The sequence below is a fragment of the Kogia breviceps genome, chromosome 8, assembly GCF_026419965.1.
Source record: "Kogia breviceps isolate mKogBre1 chromosome 8, mKogBre1 haplotype 1, whole genome shotgun sequence".
Taxonomy (NCBI): Eukaryota; Metazoa; Chordata; class Mammalia; order Artiodactyla; family Physeteridae; genus Kogia; species Kogia breviceps.
Genome location: NC_081317.1, coordinates 90,527,745 through 90,553,202, shown reverse-complemented (window position 1 = coordinate 90,553,202; position 25,458 = coordinate 90,527,745). Strand labels below are relative to the sequence as shown.

The following is a 25,458-nucleotide window of genomic DNA, read 5'->3' as shown; positions in this document are numbered from 1 at the left end:
TTCAATTCTCTATAAGGAGATATTCTACTGAAGTGTTTCACAACACAAGCATTAGTGACATTTTAGATGGGATGACTGGTCCCCTGTGCAAACTGTCCCATGCACTGCAGAATGTTTAGAAACTCTGATCCCTGCTGACTAAAATGCCAGTAGAAATCCTCCTCTCTTCTCCTGTAGTGACAACTAAAACTGCACCACACATTATTTCCAAACATTCACCTAAGGATCAGTACCACTCCAACTGAGAAGCCACTCTTTTAATGCATGAAAACAAAGTGAAAAAATTACAAAATAGATTTAGAATTGAAGGACCAAAGAGTGAAAAACGTTTCAGTTCCACAATGGAAATAATAAAAATATTTTTCCTTAAATTCCTTAAATTCCGGAAACTCATCTTATAAACCAGTTTTCATCATTAACTATATTACTTGGTCTCCTTTCCACATAATTTTCTCCAAGTTTTTTAGTCACAATATGTGACCTAGTGCAAGGAACAAAAGATGGAATCACTTTCTGATTGTTTTTTTCCCAAAGCCAGTTTCTTTCTCCTAAAGAGATATGAGAGCTAAGACAGAACACTGAATTTGTTTACCATCTTAAAAACATTTTTTTGTTGTTCATAATCCTAACATGATTTCCTATTCACAAACCTGTTGGTGTCCCAAATAATGACATTTCCATCAAATCCTGACGTTACTAAGAGTCTTGTATTAGTATCATATTCGATGTTCTTCACCCAGCTAGTGTGACCATGTAAAGTGCATACTTTGCTGTTCAGTTTTCTCAGATCCCATAGTGCTATTGTAGTGTCATCAGAGCAGGTAGCAAACAGCCGGTTATCAAGAAATCTACAAAGCAGAAAAGAAAAACTAGTTCATTTAATCTCTTATTAAAGAAAAACTGAGAAGCAGTCTCTGTATAAGGAATCAAGAAAACAAATCAAAAAAGGACTACAAACTCACTGTATAAACCCAGTGATTCTAATATATAATAAATAGTATAATTCACATAACCACAGAGAAGGATACTATGATTTAGTGTGGGCCATGTTGCAGTTTTATCTGTTTTACATTATTGATTTTTACTCAAAACTAGAAATCGGGTTGGGTGTTTAGAGAACAGTGCTAGAGAAAACGAATTTTAGAATCTGTATAGGAAACACAAATGGTGAGAGACAATTTAATAGGAGACAAAGGAGATTTTGAACACTTAATTGCAAGTGAAACATGTTAAGCATAAAGTGTTCAAAATTATGAGAAATATTTACTCTGCTACCAATAACATCTCTATTTAGAGTACATTTCTCTTTAGAATATATTTACATACAAAAATTGCTACTAAAGTGCCATAATTTTTAATCTATTAATTCAAAGTCATTCCCCAAATAATCTCACTTCTAGGACAACCAAGAAGAAATGGAAAAATTCTTAAAAAAGTACAGTTTTCCAAGACTGAACCAGGAAAAAGTAGAAAATATGAACAGATCAATTACCAGTAATGAAACTGAATCAGTAATTTTAAAACTCCCCACAGGGAATTCCCTGGCAGTCCAGTGGTTAGGACTCTGCACTTTCACTGCCGAGGGCCCAGATTCAATCCCTGGTCTGGGAACTAAGATCCCGAAAGCTATGTGGCGCAGCCAAATAAAGATAAATAAATTTTTAAAAAATAAAAAATAAAAATAGGGCTTCCCTGGTGGCACAGTGGTTAAGAATCTGCTTGCCAATGCAGAGGACACGGATTCGAGCCCTGGCTGGGAAGATCCCACATGCCGCAGAACAACTAAGCCCATGAGCCACAACTACTGAGCCTGTGCTCTAGAGCCTGTGAGCCACAACTACTGAGCCCACATGCCACAATTACTGAAGCCCGTGCACCTAGAGCCTGTGCTCCACAACAAAAGAAGTCACCTCAATAAGAAGCCCATGCACCACAACGAAGAGTAGCCCCCTCTTGCCGCAACTAGAGAAAGCCCGCACACAGCAACGAAGACCCAACGCATCCAAAAAATTAATTAATTAATTAATTATTTTTAAAAAACAACAAATCAAGGACCCTGTGCTACTCTATAGCACAGGGAAATCTACTCAGTACTCTGTAATAACTATATGGGAAAAGACTCTGAAAAAGAATATATATATATATATATATATATATATATATATATAACCTAAATCACTTTGCTGTACACCTGAAACTAACAAAACACTGTAAATCAACTATACTCCAATATAAAATAAAATTTTTAAATTAAAAAAAAATTTAAAAAACGACTTAGGGTGGGAAGCTGTTACTTAGTGAGTATATATATTTCAAAATAATTTTATGGCTATGCATAAATTAGTTTGTAAACTACATTAATAAATTAATAAGATTTTTTTAAAAATTTAAAAGCTTTTATACAGCAAAGGAAACTATTGACAAAATAGTTTGAAAAGACAACCTACTGAATGGGAGAAGATACTGCAAATGATACAACTGATAAAAGGTTAATATCCAAAATATATAAACAGCTTATACAACTCAACATCAAAAAATACTAACAACCCGTCTTAATTTTTAATTTTTCCAAAGAGAAAATGCAGATGGCCAAAAGGCACATGAAAAGATTAAAAAACCACACTGAGGTATCACCTCACACCTGTCAGAATGGCTATCATCAAAAAGAACACAAATACCAAATGGTGGGTATGGGGAGGAAAAAGGAACCCTCATACACTGCTGGTGGGAATGTAAATAGGTACAGGCACTGTGGAAAACAGTATAGAGGTTTCTCAAAAACTAAAAATAGAACTACCATATGACCCAGCAATTCCACTCCTGGGTATATATCTGAAAAAAACAAAAACACTAATTCAAAAAGATACATACACTCCAATGTTTATAGCAGCATTATTTACAAATTGCCATGGTATGAAATTAACCTATGTGTCCATCAACAGATAAACGGATAAAGAAGATGTGTTTTATATATATATATATATATATATATATATATATATACAATCGAATACTACTCAGCCATAAAAAGGAATGAAACTTTGCCATTTGCAGCAACATGGATGGACTTAGAGGGCACTATGCTAAGTGAAATAAGTCAGACAGAGAAAGACAAATACTATATGATATCACTTATATGTAGAATCTAAAAAATACAACAAACTAGTGAATAAAACAAAAAAGAAGGCAGACACAGATATAGAGAATAAACAAGTGGTTACCAGTGGGGAGAGGGAAGCAGGGAGGGGCAGGAGAGGGGTAGGAGGGAGGAAAAAAAATGGGGCTATTATGGGATTATATGAAATCATCTGTGTGAAACTTCTGAAAATTGTAAAGCACTATAGAACTTTAAAAACTCATTCAGTAAAAAAAGAGAAAACATACCATCATTTTTAATCTATTAATTTAAAAGCATTCCCCAAATAATCTCACTTAGCAACATTTTATTAGGACCAGTCAAGATTACAAAATAGATAATTAACAGTTTTCCAAGGCAACAGAAATAAAAGCAAAAATACATAAATGGGACCTAATCAAACATAAGCTTTTGCACAGCAAAGGAAACCATAAACCAAATGAAAAGACAACCTATGGACTGAGAGAAAATACTTGCAAACAATGTGACCACCAAGGGCTTAATTTCCAAAATATACAAACAGCTTGTACAACTCAATAACAAAAAAACAACCCAATCAAAAAATGGGCAGAAGACCTAAATACGCATTTCTCCAAAGAAGACATACAGATGGCCAATAGGCACATGAAAAGATGTTCAACATTGCTAATTATTAGAGAAATGCAAATCAAAACTACGATGAGGTATCACCTTACAAAATGGCCATCATTAAAAAGTGTACAAATAATTAATTCTGGAGAGGGTGTGGAGAAAAGGGAACCCTCCTACACTGTTGGTCGGAATGTAAATTGGTATATCCACTATGGAAAACAGTATGGAGGTTCCTTAAAAAACTAAAAATAGAATTGCCATATGATCCAGCAATCCCACTCCTGGGAATATATCAGGAAACTCTTAATTCAAAAAAAGACATGTACCCCAATGTTCACTGCAGCACTATTACAATAGCCAAGACATGGAAGCAACCTAAATGTCCATGGACAGATGAACAGATAAAGATGTGATATATATGTACAAAGGAATACTACTCAGCCATAAAAAAGAATGAAATAATGCCATTTGCAATAACATGGATGGACCTAGAGATTATCATACTAAGTGAAATAAGACAGAGAAAGACAGATATGGTATGATATTAGTTATATGTGGAATCTAAAAGATGATACAAATGAACTTATTTACAAAACAAACAGACTCACAGCCCTAGAAAACAAACTTATGGTTACAAAAGGGGAAAGGGGGGTGGATAAACTAGGAGTTTGGGATTAGCAGTTACAAACTACTATACAGAAAATAGATAAACAACAGGGTCCTACTGTATAGCACAGGGAACTATATTCAATATGTTGTAATAAACCATAATGGAGAGAATACAAAATATATATATATATAACTAACTCACTTTACTGTATATCAGAAAATAACACATTGTAAATCAACTATACTTCTATAAAAACAAAATAGACAAAATACTCTATAATTCAGATTTTTAATGATCTTACACTAATTTCTCAATCCTTAGAATATATTTTATACAAACACTTAAAAAATAATAACCTATCACATTTTAATTTCTGCTTAATTCAACATTAGAATGCTTTCTCTAACATATTCTTTTATTTATAACTACCTAATCTCTTGCAGAAGAAATGAATTCTGGAGTTTATTCTAAGATATATATATATATATATAATTATTTTGAATTATTATTTATAATTATATATAATTATTTTGTCTCAGAAATCAATCTCAATATCCACAACACCACAATAGCCTTCCTGAAACTAACACAATTTTAAAATCCCCGGCTTTGTACAGGCTGTTCTGCTACCTGAAACCACATCCTCCCTACCTCCTGACCTGGATAACACTTTCTTTTTAATAGCCAGCTATCATCCCTTCCAGGAAGGCTTCTCTCTCTATCCAGCCTAGGCCAGATTTACCGATCTTCTAATTTCCCAAAGCACTCTACAGTTCTATGGTAATACTTAATGTTACAGTGTAAGGAATAAATTTACAAGGCTATAAACTCCTTAAAGGCAGGGGAAACCTGTCTGCATAATTCATGATTAGATCTGCAGTACCCAACACAGTCCCACTCACAAATATTTATTAAATGAATAAATAAGAGTTCACTGCCTAGTGGAGAAGACATTATAAATACATAGTTATACAAAATAAATGTGTGGGGAGTAAGCAAAGAAAAGAGGATGTTTAGGACAGGTTTCATGGTGGTATCATTTGAACTGACTTTAAAAAAATGAGCAGGAACACCCTAAGTGGCCAAGGGGTAAGCAAAGGTACGAAGGTGTGTACAGGGATGGTGTACTCTGAGAGGCAACAGCAGTTAGAAGTGCTGTGTGTGGAAAAGTAGAGACAAGTAGAGAATATATCATGGTATTATTCTATAGTGATTCCCAATAACTATTTCTTAATTATAAATACATGCCCATTGAAAATATTTTTTAATGGAAAAGATCCACCACCAAAAATAACCACTGTAATTGATATTTAGCCTAATTCATGTATTTCATAACTATTTTGCCATGTCATTAAAGATTTATTGACAAAATAATTCTTAATGGCTGAATAGCATTCACCATGTGAGTGAACCATCTTTTCTTTTTTAAACTAATTTGCAATTTTTGGATGTTTAGATTGCTGCCAATTTATTACTATTCAAAACACTATGATGAATATGCTAACAGCCAAATATCACATTCCTAGTTATTTTTCTAAATAACATTTCCAGAAAAATGTATTGTTAAGTAAAAAGGGATTTTTTTTAAAGGTAAGGTTTTTGATACATATAGGCAAATTGTCCTCAAAAGAACATACCAATATCTAGTTCTACCAGAGGTTACGAGAGTGCGCTTCACCAAACCCTTCCCACACAGGTATTTTTTAATACCTGTGCTAAGTGCTAGGAAAAAAATATCATCTTGTTTTAAGTTGAAACTTATTTTTAGTAAAGTTGAACGTTTTTCATATTAATTGGAAGATTATATTTGGGGAATTGCTATTCATGTTGCTTGCTGATTTTCCTCTTGCAATATTATTTTTATTATTGAGTTACAAAATCTGTTTATGACTAATATTCTTCAGTTTTTCAAATACAGTATGTTGAATATGTTTTCCATATATTTCTATCTTTAAATGTGGTTCACGTTTTCTTACCATATCAAAAATTTAATTATTATATTGTCAAATCCATTTTTTCCCCTTATAGTTTTACCTTTACTGATGAGGCTTTTAAAAGTAAAAATATTTCAATGACTTCCACACTTGACAGGAATTATATGATTTAAAAAAATATAAAACAAAGGCTACTGGAAAGTCAAGTCAAACTTTTAAAATAAATTGATCATCATCATAGAAGCATCTTTATATATTTGAAAAATTTAGGAAAAAAACACTAAGCTATTTTATTTCGTACAGAAAATAATGCACATATGAATTCAAAACCCCAGTGGGATTATATTGCTGTAGGCCTCAGTGGTCCACCCTGAAGGGTTTTAAGCAAGAAAGTGACATGACTGGTTAAGACTTTCAGAAGGATCTCTGAGCTGGCTAGGTTCCAAAACTATATTCATAAAAAATAAAATAGGGGGCTTCCCTGGTGGCGCAGCGGTTGAGAGTCCGCCTGCCGATGCAGGGGACACGGGTTCGTGCCCCGGTCCGGGAAGATCCCACATGCCGCGGAGCGGCTGGGCGCGTGAGCCATGGCCGCTGAGACTGCGCGTCCGGAGCCCGTGCTCTGCAACAGGAGAGGCCACAACAGTGAGAGGCCCGCGTACCCGCAAAAAATAAAAGTGAGGGATTGGTTTAAAAATTTTTGTCAGGCCACTGAAAAAAATTAGTATTGTTGCATGGATATTTTAATATCAGTAATGCAGAAAATATAATCACGGAACAAAAAGTTAATAATTTTTTTTTTTTTGGTACGCGGGTCTCTCACTGTTGTGGCCTCTCCCGTTGCGGAGCACAGGCTCAGCGGCCATGGCTCACGGGCCCAGCCGCTCCGCAACATGTGGGACGTGGTATCCTCCCAGACCGGGGGTACGAACCGGTGTCCCCTGCATCGGCAGGCGGACTCTCAACTGCTGTGCCACCAGGGAAGCCCCAAAAGTTAATAATTTTTAATTGAATAAGTTTATTTTAATGAAAAATTCAATACTTAGCCTTTAGTTTTCTCATTTTTGCCTCAAAGTATTACCTGTTAAAAATTTTGGTACTAGAGAATCATTGGTAAGAGAGTAGATAAATTATAGAAAATTAAGAATGTAGACTAGGAGACCAGTTAAAGCACCCTCAACAATTTTTCAATTCTTATCTCAAAGTAAGCAGACACAGAAAGTGTAAAGTGGTAGATAAGTCTTGGAGATCTGGCCCAATCCTCTCAAATTAAAACTTAATCTACCTAATAAGTTAATAATTATAAAGTATTTTTAACTACATGGTCTCTAATAAATAAGAGACACTCATTCACACACACTGATATCTATGAGTTTCTGAATTACAGAACTTTTCCATATGTCTCCATTAAACTCCAATATATGACGATAACAGCTCTGGATAAATTGAGGTCTTCATTATCAGAGGATGATTGGTAAAGGATAACAGCAATTGAAATTTAATTTTCTTAAAACAGGTACCAACATTTCATTGTACAAGGGAAAGAAAGTGTTGTTATATTTTTAAAAAAAACCAACTAAAAATCATCAAAAAAGGCCTTTTTAAATTTATTTAACTATATGCAAATTCTTAGAACAAGAATAAATTAAATGTTTGGGTTTTTTGCATAATCTTTCCAATGAAATTATGAAGTAGAATATGACATCCTTACTTCATATCTGAATTTGGTACTATAATAAAAAGGACCATTTCTGTATAACATTCAAGGTCTTTATCAATTTTCCCAAAGGCCTTTCCTTAGTCCTGTGGGATATTCACATAATTCTTTGAAGTTTCTATCGTGTCATCATTTCTGTCGTTTTCTTTTCTCTAATTGATAACTAGTCTAACTCTATCAGATCCTCATTTGCCAATGATTTTGACCAGTTCTCTAACATCACTCTCAAGGCCTTGCAAAATTTTACATCCTTTGCAAGATAGAAACTTCATGTTTCCCATGATGAGCACTGCACTATTGTTTGAAATATAACAATCAGGAAAAGACCAACAAAGACAGTGGGAGGGAAAAGCAGATCCTGGAATATTTAAATGGGTACTAACTTTTTAACTGCCATATCACTAAGTAAATATTCTTAGGATAACCTCGGCTCCCCCTCTAACCTCATAACTGGGGGACCTTGATTATTAAATGGACTCTTAAACCTCATACAGAGTCCTCATGAATGAGAAGTAAGGCTGTATATTGGGCTTAAGAATTTAAATTACATATTTTTTCCCTTACTTTCATATGAAGCAACAGAAAATACTCTCCACAACTATCAATATTTTTATTTTACAATATAAGCAAACCTCAAAACTAAGAAATGAACTAGAAGACATTACTAAGTATGTGGAAAATGACTGTCTAGAACCAAACCAGGGCTTCCCTGGTGGCGCAGTGGTTGAGAGTCCGCCTGCCGATGCAGGGGACACGGGTTCGTGCCCCTGTCCGGGAAGATCCCACATGCAGCGGAGCGGCTGGGCCCGTGAGCCATGGCCGCTGAGCCTGCGCGTCCGGAGCCTGTGCTCCGCAGCGGGAGAGGCCACAACAGTGAGAGGCCCGCATACCGCAAAAAAAAAATAAAAATAAAAATAAAATTAGAACCAAACCAGGAAATGCATGCCCATATCTCTGAACAGTACAGTGAGGTGGTCTAATGGAACTGAGTATGAATTCCAGCTCTACCACTTCCTATAAAAAGACCCCGGGGAAATCTCTTTATCTGAGTTGCAGTTTCTTCATTCCTTAAAATGGGTACAATATCTGTCTCACATCGGGATACTGTGAGGAGTAAACAATATAATGCATCAAAAGTGCTTCACGAAAGGTTTGGCACATGGTAAGCACTCAAAAAATTAATAAGTAATACACACTTAAGCTCATGCCAGAGGACCCTTACTCAAAACACTTAAGTGATATGTACTTCTAAATAGCTTCAAAATCTGTTTTTCTAACAAACAGATAAGCAAATTCAAATTTGTAGGTGTGGGGTACTAGGGCAGGCACATTGATAGCAGCAAATGAGAACTGACATTGAAAAAGAACACAAATTCTAATAGCAAATTAGAGGTCATTTTGAGTAGGGGCAAACAACTTGACATGTCTTTTCTTTTTGAGATAAGAAATTTTAAAATTGTAAAATATTAGAAACATAAAGAAAATTATGAAGAATATAACAAACACCTGTGATACCCACCACCCAGCTTTATCAAATTTTAACATTTGGTTATATTTCAGATTTTTTTTGAACATTACAAACACAATTGAAGACCCCTGTATATCCCTCCCCAATCCCATTCCCCTCCCTCCCTCTCCAGAGGGAACCACTATCCACAATTTGTTGTTTGTCACTCCCCTTGCAAGTTTTTAATACTATGAATTCATAAGTATGTATCCATAAGTAATTTATAGTTTTGTTTTGCATTCAACTTATTCTGTAAATATTTAATGAGCACCCACTATATGGCACAGTTCCAGGTGCTGGGGATAGAGCAGAGAACAAATACATGCCTTCATCAAGTTTATGTTTATTTATTTTTAAACTTTATATAAATGGTATCACACTGTACAGCTCATTCTACAGTTTGCTTTTCTGGCTCGACCTTGAATTTCTGATATATCTCAGATGCTTCTAGTTCATTTATTTTAACTGATGTATAGTATTCCATCGTATGAGTATACAATTCATTTATCTTCCTCTTGATGGAGATTTGTTTTCAACTTCTATTACTAATGATGATGTAATGAAACTTCTTTACACATTTCCTTGTTCACATGTGCTTTAATTTCTTTTGAACAATCGATCTTCAATTTTACCAGATATTGCTAAATTGCTCAAAATAATTTTACCAATTTATTTTCCATCAACAATGTCTAAGAGTTTTCTATTTCTCAGCATCTTTGTCAATATTTGATATTTCTTCATTGTTATTTTTATTTGCATTTCCATAACTAGTAAGCTTGAAAATCTTTCCATATTTACCTTTATTTTATTTTCTCTTACACGAGTCTCTGCCTATTTTGCTCTAAGGTAATTGTTTCATATATTCTGGATACTAATCGTTTTTTTGGCTATGTACATTGAAAATATCTTCTCCCACCAGCTTACAGCTTACCTTCTCACACTGTTATGTCTTTGGTTATAATGAAGTTTTAAATTTTAATGCAGTTGAATTTATCAATCCTCAATGGTTTATAATGGTTTAATGGTTTTAATGGTTTTTGTGTCTTAAAAAAATCCTTTCTTGTACTTAGAACATAAATATTCTATATTTCTTCTAAAAAGGTTTGCTTTCATAATTATGTCTTTAACTGGCAGTTATTTTTAGTTATGGTATGAGTTAGAAATCTAATTTCATTTTCTTTTTTCATATATATAACAAATTCTCTTTTACATTTTTCCCCACTGGTTTATAATGCCCCTGCTGTCATATATAAAATTTTCATATATGCATGGGTCTGTTTCTGGAAGTTCTATTCCATTCCATAGGTCACTTAATCTATCCCTGTCCTAAGACAATGTCTGATATCTGGAGGGGTAAGTAATCCTACAATCTCAGTCTTCCTCAAAATTTTCTCAGACATTCTTGGCACTTTGCTGTTCAATATGAACTTTTAAATCAAGTTAAAACAAAACAACATTCTGTTGGGATTTTGATTAAAACTGCACTAAATTCATAGACTAATTTGGGAGGAACTGACTTCTTTATAATACTTAGTTTTCTCTTTCAAAGAAGATTTGCGTTTCTTTTTGCAGGTACCTGACAGCCCTGCCAAGCTGGATCCAGTTTAAAATTGCTGGCTGGAGGGTTTTGGACCATATGGCAGTGTGAAGGCTGCATGAAGGCTGGCTTGTGGTTAGAAATTCAGAGATTTTCTGACATCCCTCTACCCAATACCACAGTCTAGATGAACAAGGTGGTTTATTTCTAGATCACCTTTATGCTGAAATTGTAGCCCTTTGGAGTCCCCAGCCTTATGCAGAGTTTTCTACTAGACTCCTCACCTTGAACTGGACATAGAATTAACTCTCCTGTCCTTTGTACTCCTCACAGCTGTCAAAACAGAAACTCAAGAGTCACAGGCATTTGGCAGATGCCTTAAGGGTAAAAGCCAGCTGAGTATGTGTTTACTTCTTTGCATTCCTGCTTCATTTTTGGCCCTAGGATTCCTTTCTTTCTTATCAGTTCAACTCTACATTAAAAAAAAATTTTTTTAAATTTATCCAGCATTTCTATTTTTAGTAGAAAGGTTGTTCAAGGTATTTACAATCTTCTAAAACCTAATTTTTACCTGCTTGATTTACCAGTTTTGGATAGAACTGTATTAAAATCTCTTAATATGATAATAGACATGTAATTCATTATTATTCTGTTTTTGCTTTCTTAATTTCAAGTTGTATACAAGCTCATTATATCCTCTTGGTGGATTTTTCTTTTTATTAATATTTACTGTTGCACTTTCCTTATTAAAACCTTTGGTCTTATATCTGTCCAATAATGATAACCTATATCAGTTTTCTTTACCCATTTCTGGGTAGTTTTATTTTTTGTGTCTCCATAAAGAGTATATACGTGATTTTGTTTTTTATTCAAATTGCTATCTCTGTGCCTTTTAATAAAGAAGATCAATCCATTTATATTTACTGTGAACTACTAATATATTTGGAACTGTTTCTACGTCTTGTTTTCTATTTATCCTTCCTTTCTTTTGCTTATTTTCTTTTACTTTTTTAAGCTTTCCTTTCTTTTACTGAACTGATCAAGTTTTCAATATTCTCTGCCACCCACCTTTGCTGGTTTGGAAGCTATAAACTATAGTTTTATTATTTTATTTTATTTTTTTCATCATATATATTTAATTATAGATTGTTCTGAAAGAGTCTAAAATTAGTTAATATTTCTATCCTCTTCTTGAACATGATGTGGACCTTAAATGTTATACCTTCCCACTGAACAAAACTCCCCCACACATACAACCTATTTGTTGTTACCATGCAGAGCTACAATGTGCAATTTGGTAGCCATTAGCTACACGTGGCTAATGAGTCCTTAATATGTGGCCAGTCTGCATTGAGATGTGCTCTAAGTGTAATATGTACTCTGGATTTTGAAGATTTAACATGAAAAAATAAAAGTATCAATAAAATATCTCAGTATTTTTTATACTGATTGCATGTTGAAATGATAACATTTTAGGTATACTGGAGTAAATAAAATATATTATTAAAAATTAATTTCATGTCTTTTAATGTTACTAGACAATTTTTTTAAAAACTAAATTTATTTATTTATTTTTGGCTGCGTTGGGTCTTCGTTTCTATGAGAGGGCTTTCTCTAGTTGCGGCAAGCGGGGGCCACTCTTCATCGCGGTGCACGGGCCTCTCACTGTTGTGGCCCCTCTTGTTGCGGAGCACAAGCCCCACACACGCAGGCTCAGTAGTTGTGGCTCACAGGCCTAGTTGCTCCATGGCATGTGGGATCTTCCCAGACTAGGTTTTGAACCCATGTCCCCTGCATCGGCAGGCAGACTCAACCACTGCACCACCAGGGAAGCCCCAGAATAAAGAATTTTGATTCACTGAAATTGTAAATGTTATTAATTATTAATAGCAGAAAGATAATAATTTAGGATTTTTGTGGGGGAGGGTGCAGTTAAAACGAAAACTCTAGATTAGCACTATCTGATACAATTATAATTTTAAATTAAAAATTGTCTAGTAGGGCTTCCCTGATGGCACAGTGGTTGAGAATCTGCCTGCCAATGCAGGGGACACGGGTTCGTGCCCCAGTCCGGGAAGATCCCACATGCCACGGCGCGGCTAGGCCCGTGAACCATGGCTGCTGAGCCTGTGCGTCCGGAGCCTGTGCTCCGCAATGGGAGAGGCCCCAACAGTGAGAGGCCCGCGTACCAGGAAAAAAAAAAAAAAAAAAAAAATCTTTATTCTGGAATAACAATTTACCTGGATATGAAATTGTATTAAACATTACTTTGTCTTAGTATTTAAGATATTACTCCTTTTTCTCCTAGCATCAACTGTTATTGATAAGAAACCAGTCAGTTTAATTATCATACCTCTGAAGGTAATCTGGCCTCTAACTTTGGTGGCTTTTAAGATTTTCTCTTTATCTAATATTCTAGAATCTCACCACAACCTGTCTAGATGTAGCTTTATCTTTGTTTAACCCCCTTGATTCTAGAGTTTACTTTTGATTCAAGGATTCAGGTCTTTCTTCAGTGCTGAAAATTCTCAGCCTTTGTGTCTTCAAAATTTAGTTCTCCTCCAATCTGTGCAACTTCTTTCTTCTGTAACTGAGATATTATACATCTCAATCAATCTCTGGGTGAATTTTTTAGTAATATTTTCTAATCCATTAATTCTTTCATCAGTGGTGTAAAGGGTAATGTTTATCCCGTTTATTAAGTTTTTTAATATACCAACTATATTTTTAATTTACAAAAGTTCTAGTTGGTTTTTTTCCACATTAACCTATTTTTTTTCATAATTTTGAGTTCTCTATTAATGGGAAGTATCCCTTAACTTATTTCTTTGAGCATCCTAAAATGCTTTTAAGTTTCTTCCAATCAATGGAATACTATGCAGCTGTTAAAAAGAATAAAATCATCCCATGGGTACAAATATGGAATGATCTTAAATATGTCATTAAGTGAAAAAGCCAACATATATAATAGTATGTGCAGAATGCTACCACTTATATAAAAGTTAATGTATATGTGTGTATATATGCATGTACATACATGAACTATCTCAGAAAGGATAGCAAGAAACTGGTAATAGTGGTTGCCTCTGGGGAGGGGAACTGGGTGGCTAGGGGAAAGAGGTGGGAGATAGACTTACTTTTCACTGTTTACCCTTTTGTAACTTTGAATTTTGTACCACGTGCATGTATTACCTAGTCGAAAAAAAATAAATAAAATAATTCATTTTTAAAAATAAAGTCTTTGTTGGACTACTCCAAAAAATTAATTTCATCCAGAGATGCCTGTTCTAGTTGCTGGTTTTGTTATGATATTAATATTAGATATCTTCCTGAGTTTGGGAATTTTGGTTATAGGCTTATTTTGAGCAAGAAAGATTTAAAAATTTTTTCTCTTTCTTCCTATTTAATGGTTTTATAGTTGCCCCCACTTGGATTTCTGGAACCAAATCCACTACTAGGCCTCATAATGACATTAAGGCCTCCAGTTTCATGATAATATTGGAGCTATCACATATATACCTTCAGTCACCGACTCAACAATGGCTTCATTCAATTCCTGGTCATGAGGCTGTATCTTTATCATCTAAAACCTACAGCCCCAGTTAATTAATAGCTTTTTCCTTTTTTCAGCCTCATTCCAACTAAACCCCTGGCTTCATATAGTAATTCTGGCTCTGGTTCCTGCCTCACATGAAACACTTTTAGCATTTTTGATTCCTGACAGGAGCTAAACTACTATATGTCAGTGCCTGACTGAAAACCCAGTGGGCTTATGGTTTCAACCCTGTTAACAGCTTTGTGTCTGTGTTCCAGTCTGGCCATATGGCCACAAAGATGTTTATGTTGTTTCAGAGCCTGGCTGTATCTTTTGTGCTATTTAATCTATTGTTGTATATGTTTGGAGCTAGAGGTTACATCAAAATTCAATGTCACCTTGACTAGAAGTAAATTCCTCATTTATTTTTTTTTGAACATTAAAAGTAATCATTATGAAAGTCATATAATCTCATTATATAAAGTTTAGAAAATAGAAAATTACTCATAATCCATTCATTCTAACACATCCACTGTAAGCATTTAAAAATATTTCCTTCTAATCTTTTTCTTCTGCATCATGTCATATTTATATAGTTTTTATGATTTTAACCTGTACTATCGCAAGCATTTGTCCATGCTGATATGTAGTCTCTGTAACCATCATTTTAATGACTGCATATTAGTCCACCAAGCTATTCAACTGTTATTTATTTCCCACATCATTGAGAATTTAAAGGAGCTTCCAACAATGCTATAAAGAAGTTTTTCTGTGCATATGTGTTTTTTTCCCTCAATAGTATGAATTTGGAGGCTGGTGGTGAGAGAGGCTAAGCAATGGGACTGCCCAAAAGCATTATAGGACTATCATAATACATGGCTGAGATTCATGATGACCCTAATACACAAGGAGAAAATGTGAGATCATATGGAAGTGAAAATGCATTTCAGAAAGATTCCAATCCAAAATGGTTAACAGTAAGTTTTGTAATTAAAGGGATAAGTTTCACAATTCCAAATGTGTATCACCTAGTACTGCTGGACAAGGCATTATAAATTTTCATTAACTTCCAAAACAGAATATTTTGGGTCACATTAATAAAGTTCACTTTTTCACTACAATACTAACCTTATATTATTTACACAGTCTTCATGAGCTTCAGAAAGTGTTTTTATGTGCTTTGAAGATATAGGATCAAAAAGCAGAACTTCAGTCTGTTCACAAGCAACTGTCAGCACTGACCTGGAAGCAAATGACACATTTCTCTTATTCAGTTTTTTAGCATTCTCTGGTTATTGATATTCAACTATTTATAACTACACAAGTTATAGATGAATAACTTCTTTTTGTCCACAATAGTAGAAGATATTTAAAAGACTGACACTATTCACTGTTGAAAGTAGTAGTAGGAGATGGTACTCTCATACATTATGGTGAAGTGTAAACTGGTGCGGCTTGTGTGGAGAGTACCAGTATCTATCAAAATTTTAAACATGCATACCTTTTGACTCAACAGTTTTTTTCTGGGAATTCAATCTAGAGAAATAATCATTTCTAAATACAAAGAAACACATTTAAAGATATGGTACATTGTAGGGAGAGACTGAAAGTAACCTAAATGTACATAAAAGGGGGAATGGTTGATTATATAAGCCATAGTATATAATACTTTACAATACAGTACAACATTTAAAAAGAAAGGGATAACTTTATGTGGATATGAAGAACTCTAAAACATATTTTTAAATGAGAAAAGCTGGTTGCAGAAAAACATGCATAAATGAGGCAACTTAGGAAAAAAATCATATACAACAAAATTAGGTATTTCTTCATTAGTATCTATTAAAATGCACTGAAAAGGTCTAGCATATACCTTACCAAACCAGTTTGATATAGTCAAACTTAACCTTTTCCTTTATGGATTTTTAGTATTATCTCTTGTTTCAGCCCTTTCCTATTACAAAGCTGTATTTTTATAAACCTTTTATAAACCCCATTTTGATTTCTGAAAATCTATTGTCATTTATTTATTTTGCCTTAGTTTTCTGTAGGTGTTGATATTTCAGATTCAGACCTAGCAAATGAAATCCTGAGTCTCTGAAAGTTCAGGTCTTCTCAATTTATAGTTCCAATAACAAATGGTATTTTTACACTTTAAGATGAAAGTGCATAAGATGGAATTTTAAATGGCCAAATTTTTCTATTCAGAACAAACTTTTTAGCTAAAGTGGGAAGGGAAAAAATCTACTAAATTGAAATCTTTTCCATATGCAGTAATCATGAAATTATCCTTTAAAGGGTGTCTGCATAAACCCTTTTGTGAGGTATCTGGATTTCAAAAATTTACTAATATGTGAAGGATTTTTGTAGGATTTTTGTGCTAGTTGACCATCATGAGTAAAAGTATTCAAATTAATATATGCAATTTTAGAAGATGTATAAATAATCATTTCTTTTTGTTGGTCAGAACAGTCATGAAATGAAATTTTCTCCTTTTTGTGCATAAAAGTAATGAATCAGTGATTCTGGGAGAGTCTTAATCTTAAACATTGTACATAAGAGACCTATTAAAAAAAAGAGAGAGAGACCTATAAAACTGATAGTCTTTTTTTCTTTTAATTAGTTTTTAAAATTTTATTTATTTTTGGCTGTGTTGGGTCTTTTTTGCTGTGCATGGGCCTTCTTTAGTTGCGGCAAGCGGGGGCTACTCTTCCTTGCGGTGCGCAGGTTTCTCATTGTGGTGGCTTCTCGTTGCAGAGCACGGGCTCTAGGCATGCGGGCTTCAGTAGTTATGGCTTGCGAGCTCAGTAGTTGTGGCTCACGGGCTCTAGAGCGCAAGCTCAGTAGTTGTGGCGCACGGGCTTAGCTGCTCCGCGGCACGTGGGATCTTCCTGGACCAGGGCTTGAACTCGTGTCCCCTGCATTGGCAGGCAGACTGCTAACTACTCTGCCACCAGGGAAACCCCATTTTTTTGGTTTTAATACCAAAAAATCTATTACAATAGATTACAGTCTATTTTTGTACATGGCATGATTTGTAACTTAAAAATGGATGTCATTTGTCCCAACATCAAAGCCTATACTTTTCTAAATGCCATCTTTATCATATACAAGTTTTTTGGGGGGACTCTATATTCTAGTCTATGCAATACCACCACACTTTTAATTTCTAAAAGGTTTGACAAGTGGCAAAGCAAGCCCCTCATTGCTCTAACAAACATCTTTTGGGGGTGCTAATGTCATATTTTCTCTTTCAAATGAATTTTATATATAGCATTATCAGGTACTACTAAAAAATCTTGTTGGTATTTTTATTGGGATGCAGTAACTTTACAAATTAATTTGGTAGAATTTATATCATACAGTATTGAATCATCCCATCAGTAATATGCATAGTTTCCCACATATTCAAGATTTTCTTAGCAAGAATATTGTAACAATCCTTGGACCTTTGAACATCCTTATACATTTAGAATTGACTTAGAAGTTATGTACACACACACACAAAAAAACATAGATCCACTTGTGGTTTTTAATTTAGATTGTAATAAATCTAAAGAAAAGTTTGCATAGAATTGACATCTTGACAATATGGAGTCTTCCAATCCTTGAACATGTCATATCTCCATTTACAACAGAGATTTTCTCCATATGGGTCATGCCTATCTTTTGTTATATCTATTCCTGGGTACTTGAGATTTATTTTTGATGCTTTTGTAAATGTTCTTTTAAAAATTGTTCCATTTGTTGCTGGTGTACAGAAGAGCCAACTGATTTTTTTTTTTTTTTTTTTTTGTGGTACGCGGGCCTCTCACTGTTGTGGCCTCTCCCTTTGCGGAGCACATGCTCCGGACGCGCAGGCTCAGCGGCCATGGCTCACGGGCCCAGCCGCTCCGCGGCACGTGGGATCTTCCCGGACCGGGACACGAACCCGCGTCCCCTGCATCGGCAGGCGGGCTCTCAACCACTGCGCCACCAGGGAAGCCCGCAACTGATTTTTAAAATATTATTTATCATCAATCTTGCTATTTTATTTAATACTTTATCATAGGTTATTTTAGGTTTTGTCAATAATCATATCTATAAACAGTTCCTTTGTTCTTTTTTAAATATAAATTTATTTATTTTTGGCTGCGTTGGGTCTTTGTTGCTGCACACGAGCTTTTCTCTAGCTGTGGTAAGTGGAGGCTACTCTTTGTTGTGGTGTGTGGGCTCCTCATTGCGGTGGCTTCTCTTTTGTTGTAAAGCATAGGCTCCAGGCACATGGGCTTCAGTAGTTGTGGCATGCGGGCTCAGTAGTTGTGGCTTATGGGCTCCAGAGAGCAGGCTCAGTACTTGTGGTGCATGGGCTTAGTTGCTCTGCGGCATGTGGAATCTTCCCGGACCAGGGCTTGAACTCATGTCCCCTGCATTGGCAGGCAGATTCTTAACCACTGTGCCACCAGGGAAGTCCCTGCTTTGTTCTTTTTAATACTTTTTTTCCTTGTTGCACTGGCTAGGACTTTCAGTACAATGTTGAATAGAAATGTTAATATAGCATGCACTCTTATCTTGTTCCTTATCTTCAAGAATACATTCACCATTTCATCATTAAGCACAATGTTTGCTGTAGGGTTTATTTGTTTTGGTAGATTCCTATTATTGGATTAAGGAAATTAATTCTCTTCTTCAAATCTGCTGGGTGTTTTTTTCCATTAATATACATTAAAGTATATAAAACATTTTCTAACACTTACTGAAATTATCCTATAGTTTTCTTTTTAATATGTTAATGTAGTGATTTACATTAACTTATTTTCTAATGTCAAATCAATCTTTCATTTCTACCATATTGCTAGATTCAGTTGGCTAAAACGGTGGGTTCACATCTCTGGCTACCCTCCATTTGCAGATCTTGGCCCTGCCATTTCCTCATTGCCTCAATTCTCTAATCCCTTCAAACGTAACTTTTTATATCTTACATTAGATATTTATGTTTTTCTCTAGCTTTTCTAATTATTCTCAGTTGGAGGGTTGGTCCAAACCATCTACTCCGCTACTTCTGGAAAGCTACAATCTCTACTTCTTGTATCAGAAATTATGTCCCCCTTTCATTCTGAATATTGTTTATTTGGGTATTCTCTTGATCAATCTAATGAGTGTTTTTCATTATTCTTCGTCTTTTCGAAGACAGATTTTTCTGAGTATTTCTACTTAATTTTTAGAATTTCACTAATTTTACTCTTTATAGCTGTATTTCTTTCCTTTTACTTTCTTCAGATTTACTTTACTATAACTTCATTATTTTTACTATTTCTTGAGATGGATACTTAGCTAACTAATTTTCCTTGTCTTCCTTTCTAGTTTATTAAAGATTATAATTTTCCTACTAAGTGAGGATTTACTTATATCCCACAACTTTTGCGCCGTGGTACTTTCATTATCATTTAGTTCTAAATATTTCTAATTTCCATTATCATTTCTACTTTGACTTATAAATGTTTCTTAACTTGAAAATACATGAGGTTTTTCTAGTTATCTTTTTGTTACTAATTTCTAGCAATCACATTATACTGAGAAACTACTTAATGATAATCTTTTGAAATATGTGGCCTTACAGGAGAGCAATTTTTAAATCACCCTTGTATGTTTGCAAAAAAAAACCCATGAGGCAGCTGTTACATATAGTCAAATGTGATATTCAAAAAAATATTAAATATTCAATAGTAATATAAATTAACATGAATAAAAATTTTAAAACATTAAAAAATTAAACCTATAGGTTATAAAAATGCTTGCCAAGTGGTATTAGTTCTAACTCAAATTGTTCATCAAATTATTCTAGTAATTCCCAATCATTTATTAATTTTTGGAAATTGTAGCCATAATCGTTTTTTTGACCCAGATGCCTTTGTCTGAACCATGCACTGCCACAGGAAATTGCATAAAGCCCCTCCAAGAATTTCCACATTAAACAGGACTAGTAGTCATTCATATACAACACACTTATGGTTACCAAAGGGGAAAGGGAAGGAGGGAAGGATAAAGAAGGAGTATGGGATTGACAGATACGAAAAACAGATAAGCAACAAGAATTTACTATATAGCACAGGGAATTATATTTAATATATTGTAACAACCTATAATGGAAAAAAATCTGAAAAAATATATATAACTGAATCACTTTTCTGTACACCTGAAACTAACACAATATTGTAAATCAACTATACTTCAATTTTTAAAAATTTCTCATAAATAGGTAGTCATCATGTAACCTGTAGACTTGATAATTTTAAAAAAATCACTCTTAATAGCAACAGAATTGTTAATGGGAGCTGAATTCTCTTTTCAGCTTTTGCTGCAGTTAACAGTAAGTATATTAAAAATTTTGGGGCCCTTATAATGCTTGCTGTTAATTTTTATATTCAATTATATTAATAACTAAGTCACAAAATAATTTATTGATACATCATATTTAATGATATCAAACCTAATCCCTCAGCCCAAATGAGACATAATGTAATACAGCAGTTAACAGCATAAAACAGAATACAAATCCTTTGTGTTTCACAACTTTTCAGCTTCTCAGTTCTCTCAACTAAATGTTTCTAGTAAAGAGACTACTTATATTGGCAGTCAAGTTCATTAATAGAGTGTTATTAATGTCCATGGTGGGCATGTATTCAGTGGCTTTTGGCAAACTTATCCCACTAAATAAAGGTGAAATTCATTAAGGATAGTAAAATTAGGTAAGTACATCCCAGGTGTCATTCATCCATAAACCATCCTCATAGACCTCATTTACCTGCCATGGATTGTATCCTGCAATGGGCATGCACACTTTGCCAAGAGAATTAATGTTTGGATGGTGCCTGCAGTAGTGCCATTACTCTCATCTGACTGCTCCTTTCATCTCTCTGGATCTCCCCAGAGGCTGCAGTTCCCACAAATCACCATGTGAGAATGACTGGGAGAATGTGTGAGAAAGGCAGGCAGCACCACACTAAGGGGAGCCAAATGGTCACTCAGCATTTGCCTATGGATTTTTTTTGTGGGGGGGAGGATACCTGGCATGGGGAGAGCTCAGAGTGGATGCTAAAGCTCTCTAGTAAGATCTTTCTTGGCAGCTTGCTGTGCCAGTTCTTAAATCTTTAGTTGCTATATAATGGGTTACTCTGGGAGATCCTATGGAAGGTGTTTAAGCACTAGGAAGGCACTCAGTGAGCTTGGGGCAGTAACTAACTACTCAACCACCATGGATATATATTAATATTTTAACTGGTACAGCTGAACCAATGTGTACTAGCTGAATATCAGGCCTGAATGCAGTATTCTATACGTGCCCTTTAGAGCAAGATTTTAAGTGGTGCTGTTTCTATCTTGTGTACCCTTATGTTTGTGTCTGCCTGTTTAACTGAGGTATGCTATGATGTGTATTAAGATCATCCCCTATGATGATAAATTTTTCTCTTTTCTACTTGAAGTTATCAATTTTTGACATATATAAATTAAAAAACCTCAATTTCAGAACTGTTTTATCTTCCAGGTGAATTGAGCTATTATCATTATGAAGTAACCTTCTAGCTCTAGTAATTTTTTTTTTTGCCTTAAAGCCTATTTTGTATATTAATATAGCTCACCAGCTTTCTTTTGTTTAGAATGTGTTTGATATGTCTTTCTCTATCCTTCTAGAATGTGTTTGATATATCCTCTCTATCCTATGTACAAGAAGTACTAGTACTTCTATATTATAATTAATAATATTTGGATTTATTTTCAGCCATTCTTTGTGCTTTTTGTTATACCTTTTCTACTTTTTTCTCCTTTCCCTTTCCTTACTTCTTTTGGAATTTTTTCTTCTCATTCCAAAATTTTTTCTTCTACTAATCTGGAAATAATATATTTACTTGTCTTTTGGTGGTACACACACATTAAAGCCTAAAGTTAATATATCACAATTCTCCCTCAAAAAAAAGCAAAAAGGAATTTAGAGCATCCCTTCATAATTTATATGCTATTGTTGTCTACTATTTTAGCTACATCTTAGTTAATCCCAAAAGAGAAAATCAGATTTAATTTTACATACAAATTTTCCTCTTCCTTTGTTCTTCATTCCTTCTAATATCTCTGACCTTACAGTTGTGACTGGGTGCATATCTATTTATTTCATCTTTGTTCTTGCCAAGAACAAAGAACCTATCTTTGCTAGGTACAGACATCTAGATTGGCAGTTTTTTCCAGCCTAGTAAAAAATAATCACGACTGTCTTCTAATTTACATGATTATTGATGACTAATTGGCTTTCACTCACATAGTTACTCCTTTGAAGGTTTTTTTCTCTAGCTTTTATGATTTTATATTTGTTGTCCTGAAGTTTCACTACATGGCTAGGGAGAATTCCTGCTTGGGGTGTGCTGGGCTTAAATCATGGTTTGGTAACTTTCTTCAATTCTGGAAAGCTCTCAGCTATTATTGCTTCAAGTTTGTTTTACCCTGTTATCTATCTCATTTTCTTTAGGAACTGACCAAGTACATGATATGCATTTTCTCTCTACACTTCATGTCACTAAGCCTCCTTCATATTTTCAGTCTCTGTCTCTCTTGTCTGCATTTTGGATAACTTCTTCACTTCTATTTTCCAATACACTAATTTTCTCTACAGCAGTGCCTAATGTGTTCTCATAGAGGATAGCCTAAGAAAGCCCCATATTATCTATTCACATATTTCTTTTTTCAAAATGTCATTTTAGGAGTTGACAGATTTATATTGACAGTGTTGCTATTGCTTAAAACATTTTTGGAATTCTTTAGAAATTACCTTCTAGTCCATGTATCCTTTCTTTTTTTTTTCTTTTTTATTTTTTTAAGTGCCAAATTCTAGTCTGGTCTCTATTGAATTCATAATTTTAATTCTTACCTTCTGTATCACCTCTTCTTTTTGTACTGAGAAGTCCTTGTGACAGTGGTTACGGTATCCAGTAAGCTGATTTAACTCATATATGACTGAAGGATATGAGAAATCATTTCATTTAACACAGTATGTCATTTTATATAAAACCATTTTAACTCCTATAAAAATCTGAGGTATATTAGTAGATGAAGTCAAAAGACTAAAAAATTAAAACACTGAACCATTTTCACCTACCACCTTGACATAAATGAAAAAGTATGGCAATGTGCAATGTTGGCAAGGGTATGGGAAGACAAGCACTTTCATATGGGACTGATAGGAATAAGAATTGGTACAGTCTTGACAGAGGGCAATTTAATAATAGGTATCCAAAATCTTCATAACCTTTGACTCATTCTAGGGACTTACCATGGGCATACATAAATCTGTTTATTTAAACTAATGAAAAATTTTAAATAATGTAGAAATATATTCATTACCATAAATAATTTGCAATATGTGAAAAAAAGCAGTCTACAAAATAGTTGTTTCTATCTTTATGTTAAAATAAACATACACAGGGAGTTCCCTGGCGGTCCAATGGTTAGGACTCGGCACTTTCACTGCCATGGCCTGGGTTCAATCCCTGGTCAGGGAACTAAGATACCACAAGCTGCACAGTGTGACAAAAAAAAAAAAAAAAAAAATTTAAATAAATAAAATAAATATATACAAGGAAAAAATTTCCTTAGATAGCCATTCAATCTCTGGGATCATAAATGATATTTAGCTTCTTTTAGTTCATTTACTGCCTACATTTTCTAAAGTAAGTACATATTAATTGCATAATTACACATTATCAAATTATTTTAAGTACTAGAGTACCTAACCACCTTTTACAAAAATGTTACTATAGGAAAATGTAGCCCAGATTCAAACAAGAACTATCAGTAATATACTCCTCATTCTAATAGCACTGGCAATGAGTCCAATCTCTCTCTCTCTCTTTTTTTTTTGCGGTATGTGGGCCTCTCACTGCTGTGGCTTCTCCTGTTGCGGAGCACAGGTTCCAGATGCACAGGCTCAGCAGCCATGGCTCACGGGCCCAGCTGCCGCGCGGCATGTGGGATCTTCCCAGACCGAGGCACAAACCCATGTCCCCTGCATTGGCAGGTGGATTCTCAACCACTGTGCCACCAGGGAAGCCCTGGCAATGAGAATTCCTTCTTCATAACTCATTCTATCCCTCTCACACTCTACCTAAAATCCCACCTCCACAGAGTACAAACAGCTACTTCTGAAGGCCGGAGGTTGGGAGGAGAGGAACTGGGATATGTTGAAGAGAGGAACTGAAGGGTTATGAGGAATAGACCCCTGGTATTTTGGGAGAAGCTTTAGGAATAGGGCTTGAGGAAGGAAGTGGGGAGAGGAGGTTCCATGGATAAACTTCAGCAAAATAGTTTCTCCCCTCACCAATTTTCTCTGTATTCAGGTGCACAATCACTGTTACAAGTCAACTGCTATAGGGAGAAACCGCAGATATCCCAGAACTGAGTGTGATTAAGAAAAAGCATTTGCAACAGTGAAAGGAAACAGGGTGTACTCGCTCAGTGATTCCAGATTCTGTTGCTTTGCTCCTTTGTTAGCACATTTTATGTCTTTCTTTAGCACAGTTTTTTACTTTGTTAACCTATCTTCTTTCAGCTTCTCTAACATGACACGCTGCTCCTCCAACCACAGGTCCTTTGACATACCAGTTCCTCCATCTAAAGTATTTCTATCCCCTTCCAAACACTATCTTGACTAATTTATCTTCTACTCATTTTTCCAATCTAGGTCAAGTGTCACTTTCTCAGGGAAACCTTGAAAACTCTAGTCCACAACAGATTCTTTCAAGCCTGTATCACAATTTGTAAATATACATTAAGAAATTACTTAGTATGGTTATTAATGTCTAGTTGAACCAATAGGTCCCAAGACCAATGAAAGTGGTGCCATTAGCTGGTTTGCTCACCACTGCCA

At 34.7% G+C, this 25,458-nt stretch overlaps 1 protein-coding gene across 2 annotated transcripts in view; it reads right to left on the bottom strand.

Annotated features, from left to right (window-relative positions):
- DCAF10 (DDB1 and CUL4 associated factor 10) overlaps positions 1-25,458 on the bottom strand; it is a 46,815-nt gene that overhangs the window by 16,400 nt on the left and 4,957 nt on the right. The window contains exons 2-3 of one of the 2 annotated variants that reach the window (XM_059073249.2): positions 15,696-15,809; positions 651-848 (exon numbers count right to left, since the gene is read on the bottom strand). In XM_059073249.2, coding sequence (XP_058929232.1) covers positions 651-848; positions 15,696-15,809 — 312 coding nt within the window. The remainder of the gene's footprint in view (positions 1-650; positions 849-15,695; positions 15,810-25,458) is intronic. The other variant, XM_067039738.1, reaches the window with a different exon arrangement.